Source organism: Atta cephalotes, assembly GCF_000143395.1.
Source record: "Atta cephalotes unplaced genomic scaffold scaffold00026, whole genome shotgun sequence".
NCBI classification, from domain to species: domain Eukaryota; kingdom Metazoa; phylum Arthropoda; class Insecta; order Hymenoptera; family Formicidae; genus Atta; species Atta cephalotes.
In genome coordinates, this window is record NW_012130090.1 from 3,035,555 (window position 1) to 3,041,363 (window position 5,809).

At 31.2% G+C, this 5,809-nt stretch overlaps 1 protein-coding gene across 1 annotated transcript in view; it reads left to right on the forward strand.

Moving 5' to 3' along the window:
- The window catches only part of LOC105620462 (THO complex subunit 2-like), a 29,915-nt gene that overhangs the window by 9,758 nt on the left and 14,348 nt on the right, over positions 1–5,809 (forward strand). The window contains exons 13-15 of the mRNA XM_012201951.1: positions 1,674–1,825; positions 2,137–2,245; positions 2,563–2,668. Coding sequence (XP_012057341.1) covers positions 1,674–1,825; positions 2,137–2,245; positions 2,563–2,668 — 367 coding nt within the window. The remainder of the gene's footprint in view (positions 1–1,673; positions 1,826–2,136; positions 2,246–2,562; positions 2,669–5,809) is intronic.

Below are 5,809 nucleotides of genomic sequence, written 5' to 3' on the forward strand. Positions count from 1 at the left end.
TATATATATATATATATATATATATATATATATATATATATATATATATATATATATATATAATTATTATATATTCAAAAAAGGTCGCGATCCCGGATTTACTCGGGAGGATGACATTTTTGAAAGAAATGTTTCAGATAAAAAGTTACAAAAAGATCTATTTCCATCTTATCAGTTTCCATCTTACTTTGGGTGGCATCACCAAGATCAAGTCAAGATCGAATTGACTTTTTTAAAATGAAATACCCTATTTTTGATGCCAGAATAGTTGATGTCAAGAGTTTTTTAAAACACAGTTTTTTAAAACTGTAATAAAGTTATTCCATTAAATATTAGGTGTACAACTTTGCTTCCGCCGTTTTCCTATAGCTGGCTTTAGCGGTAAGTGGTGGTCGAAATAAATAGATCATAGACATCATACAATAAACTTTGGCATCTGTCAACATAACCCCATAGAAACATTAGTCGATTTGTGTCTGCATCATAAAGTCATTCTCGATTGAAAATGTCAGTTTACGAGCCAAATTCTCGTCATTTGCGGGAGGTTTTAATTTTTTGCTTCAATATGAAAAAATCTGCAGCTGAGGCTCATCGAATGCTCTCAAATACTTATGGTGAGGCCGCTATTAGTGAAAGAACGTGTCGTGAGTGGTTTCAACGCTTCAAGAACGGTGATTTTGACGTCCAAGGTCATGCTCTGGTGGGACCAGCTCGGTGTAGTGTATTATGAACTGTTAAAACCGACTGAAACAATCACAGGCGATCGGTATCGAACGCAATTGATGCGTTTGAGCCGAGCATTGAAAGACAAACGGCCGCAATACAACGAGAGACACGATAAAGTGATTTTGCAGCATGACAATGCTCAACCCCATGTTGCGAAAGTGGTCAAGACATACTTGGAAACGTTGAAATGGGAAGTCCTACCCCACCCGCCGCATTCTCCAGACGTTGCTCCCTCTGACTATCACTTGTTTCGATCAATGGCACACGGCCTGGCTGATCAGCACTTCCGGTTTTATGAAGAAGTAAAAAATTGGATCGATTCGTGGATAGCCTCAAAAGATGACCAGTTTTTTCGACGCGGGATTCGTACGCTACCCGAAAGATGGGAGAAAGTAATGGCCAGCGATGGACAATACTTTGAATCATAAATGTATAACCAGTTTTTTACAATAAAGCCTCGAATTTCGGAAAAAAACGGCGGATGCAAAGTTGTACACCTAATACTTTTTGAGTTAGGCTTGAAAGTTAGTGTCTACATACAATAGAATACAATAAAATACAATAAAATAAATTAGAAACAAGAATAAATATTAAGATTTCAACCAGATACTAATCCGATATCATTTACACTGGAATATACGGTTTCTGATAGATTGAAATCTTAATATTCATTCTTATTCCTAATCATTATGCGCAGGGCCTTACAGTATCGCCGGCATTATGCACAGTGTTTGATCGATGGCTAAAACTTCTTAAATGTTATTCAATAAAAAAAATTAATGTCCTGGATAACATTTATTGAGATATCAAAGCCAATTGGACTGGATTATTTCTCTTATTTTCATTTTTATGTAAAGCAAAGAGAGAGAAGGAGTGTGAAAAAAAGAGGGGAGATTATTTCAAAAGTATTTGAGAAAGTTATAAGTTTTTTATATTTATTTGTATAGGCTGCTAAGACACAAGATACAACGAATAATGAAACAAGTGAAAAAGTCAGCAATGGAGTAACTGTGAAAGAAAATAATAATGGAGACACTCGGCTAGAAAAGGAAAACAAGGAACAACGAGAAAAACGAAGTTCCTCCAGTCAAACGCATCAGTGAGCAATACAATTTAAAACATTTATATATTAATATTTATAATATGATACAGTTTACTGCATCGTATTATTGGAGTTACTTGTTAGAACTTATATTTTTTTATATTTTTTTTTTTTTTAATAGAAAATTATATAGATAATTTAATAAAAGATATAAGAATATAATAAGATTAATATAAATAATATAAATAAGATTAATATAAATAATTAATATATCTTAATATGAGAATTAATTTTTAAATTTCTGTATTAAAAATATCTTATTAATTCAATATTAATTCTTTGAATAGTGAAAATTCTGAAAAGTTCAGAAAGAAAGAAGATAGTAAAGACGTTTCAGAAGTAAAAGAAAAATATATAAAAAAAGAAGAAATAAAAGATGATGAGGGATTAGATAAAAAGGATCGCAAATATTATAAGGTAACAATTATGTTAAGATTTTATTTTTTACATAGAGTCTAAACGAAAAAAAATATTAGATGGGAATTTAATAAATATTATTGAACAAAAAATTTCAAGGGTACAATCGTAAAAGTTTTTTTCTTATAAAATTCGTTAAAAAGCTATGTGTATGCTGTTGTAACCGAAATATTAAAATTTGTGTATGTTATTATTGTCTCATAATTTTGATTCAATATTCAAAATAGAAAAAGATTTGATATACATTGTAATGGTACATGAATATTATATACTGATATATTATAATTATACAAGAAAATGCAAATTTTATATTTTAGGAAGAGCACTATTATAGCAGTAGTGTAGACAATTTAGACCGAGATCTTTCAAGTGTGTCAAATAGCAGTGCTAGTTCAGGTCCCATACAAGAAGGTCCTGAAAGAGGTTTGTATATAATATATATAATGAAATTATACTGGAATCTTATAATAGCGAACCTCAAAGCATGAGTGGGGAATAATAATTAAACTCTTGACTTTCATTATACATGGGATATAACCTCGTTGTAGCATAGTTTTAATTCCCGAATTGCGCACTATTATAAAATTTCAGACCAGAATCCATAGTTCGTTCTTCATTTTAATTCCATCTCAAGCAATGTCTTAAGATAGTAATACAGCTTTTTGATTGGTTCATGATATCTTAAGCACTAACTTAAGATCACTTCGAATCTTGAGCACTGTCTATGAATTCCTTAAGCACGCGCGCACACACACAAAACACAGTGTCCAGAATAATTGCCAAATATTTAATGGATAGGTAGAGTGGAGTAAATTAAGTCGAAAAATCTTTTACCATTTTGCAACTTTCCCAAAAGTTAACAAGATATTATCTTTTATTTATCAAAGAAGTTCCCCATGGGGACATCTCCCTCCTGAGGTCATACAATATAAAGCGGCTAGACCAACGCGCCGAAATATATATATCATTACGATGGACAGAAACCCTCCCCCCATTTTGGCACTAAAGCTACAAAACTGAGGAATACTTCCCCCAGCCTGCGCAATATATCACAATATTTCATCCCCCAAGCTCACGTGCTGGAGAAATACGTTATTGCATTATGTATCGCCTCCGGGATATCAGTAATATAAAAGTCCCGGAGGAGCACGTGCGGCAATACAAAATATATCAATAAAATAAAGAGTGTAGATCGCGCACATTCACACTCTCATAAAATACAATTATTCGCGGCAAGCACACTCAAACTGTCAGAATCGAAACAAACAAACAAAAAAATATAAAATAGAATATTAAAAAAGGCTAAAAAGAGGTAAAAAAAGAAAAGTACAAGAGTACATAAAGATAGAAAAATACAGAAAGAGTACAGAAAAATAGGAAAAAAAGAAAGAAAAGAAAGATAAAAGATTGAGCAAAGTTAAAATCAATAATAGTTATATAGATAAAACTAAACAAATAAATAATTATAACCAAAAAGGAGAGATCCCGTCCAACATTAATATATTACTAAAAATTATAAAATATAGAGGTATAATTACATAGGCGAATAGCGCTATGCGTTATTAATTTTTGAAGATAGCTAAATACGCGCGCCCGCTCAGCCTACTATTGCCAAGTTTGCGCCTACCGAGTACTGATCGCTTGGCGGGCTGTGAGGAGCAGGAATGGCTTGGTAAGTCATCTGAGATATGACGTTTGGAGCTCACGGTGTTGCGGCGCGGGTCGCTTGCCAGACAGTCCGCATGCCAAGATATCAATGGCGAATATTGAGCGCTTTAGAAATTAATATTTCGATTACGAAAATCGGACAAGAATTTTTCGAGAACTCAGTTTAATTCTTTCTGAAGCGTGTGCGCGTGTACGTACAGAAAAATGTTATATAAATATTATTTATTTCAAGTAAATAATAAGTAGATAATATAATTTTAAAATTATATTATCAAGAAAATATTCTTTGTAAAGATAATCGTTACTCAAAAAAAGAAGAATAAAAATTGCATTTTCTCTTGATTTTAACTTTGCTCAATCTTTTATCTTTCTTTTCTTTCTTTTTTTCCTATTTTTCTGTACTCTTTCTGTATTTTTCTATCTTTATGTACTCTTGTACTTTTCTTTTTTTAACTCTTTTTAGCCTTTTTTAATATTCTATTTTTTTATATTCTATTTTATATTTTTTTGTTTCGATTCTGACAGTTCGAGTGTGCTTGCCGCGAATAATTGTATTTTATGCGAGTGTGAATGTACGCGATCTACACTTTTTATTTTATTGATATATGTTGTATTGCCGCACGTGCTCCTCCGGGACTTTTATATTTCTCGTAATATTAGAATAATATTTTGTACACCGCATTTAATTAAATATACAAATAATAATTGATGCATCCAGAGAAAAGTTTCTTCGATTCAAAGAAATGTTCTTTGCTGTATGATTAAAGAAAAAATTTCTTTGATTTGAACGTCATTTTTTTAATTTAAACATCACTTTTTGAAATCAAATAAATTTTATTTGATTGAAATTATTCTAATTTATTAATAAATAAATGAATAAATCAATAAATAAATGAACAAATAAAAAATAAGTAAAAATAAATCACAAGAAATTAGAAATTTGTCTGATTTTTTAGGTAAAACTGCAGAAAAGGAGAGTGACTGCTGATAACCTTGATCTTGATATATGTGTCAAGATCATGACCCTGAGCAACCTCCAATAAGTTTTAGCCGTCGCTCGTTATTCGTTAAAAAGTTATTAACAAAAAAAGTTTGAAAAAATATTTTATTTCTGCTATATATAATATTAAAAACTATCCTATATCCCCTTTCTTGCTTACGTAATTACTTTCCACACAAAACAACTCCCACTCGTCTTCCTTTTGCTTGGGGATGCATGACTTTTATGCGAAGCGACTCTCACTCCACCTCTCCCTGCTAGAGGCACTACTTTCACATGAAGTAACTTTCGAAGTCTAATTGAAGATCACTCAGGATCACGACTTCGAAAGTCGCTTCGCGTGGAAGTCGTACGCCCTCAAGCAGGGGGGAGAGCGGTAAGGTGGGAGTTGCTTCGCGTGGAACCAATCTAATAAAACGATATTTTTTAAAATTTCTTTTGTTAATAACTTTTTAACGAATAACGAACGACTGCTAAAATTTATTGATGGTTACTCAGGGTCATGATCTTGACAACATATGTCAAGGTCAAAGTCATCGGCAATTACTCCCTTTCTACAGTTTTATCGTTTTTTATTCTTATTTATTATTTACATATTTATTTGTTTAATTCAATTACTTGATCCATTTGTTCAATTTAGTTATTTTATTTTCATAACTATCCTAACAAGGATAAGAAAAAGCTAATTAGGGGATGCTTATCATGAGTATTAAAAGAGGATTACTGGCAAAAAATATTATCAATAAAGTATTTATAAATAATTTGTTGATACTTATTTATTAATTTATTTGATTTACAGTCGAACCTCTGTAAAGTTAATGTTCGTTATTGTTTTAATCTCCATAAAAATCATGTCTCAATCTTTTATATATATATATATATATATATATATATTA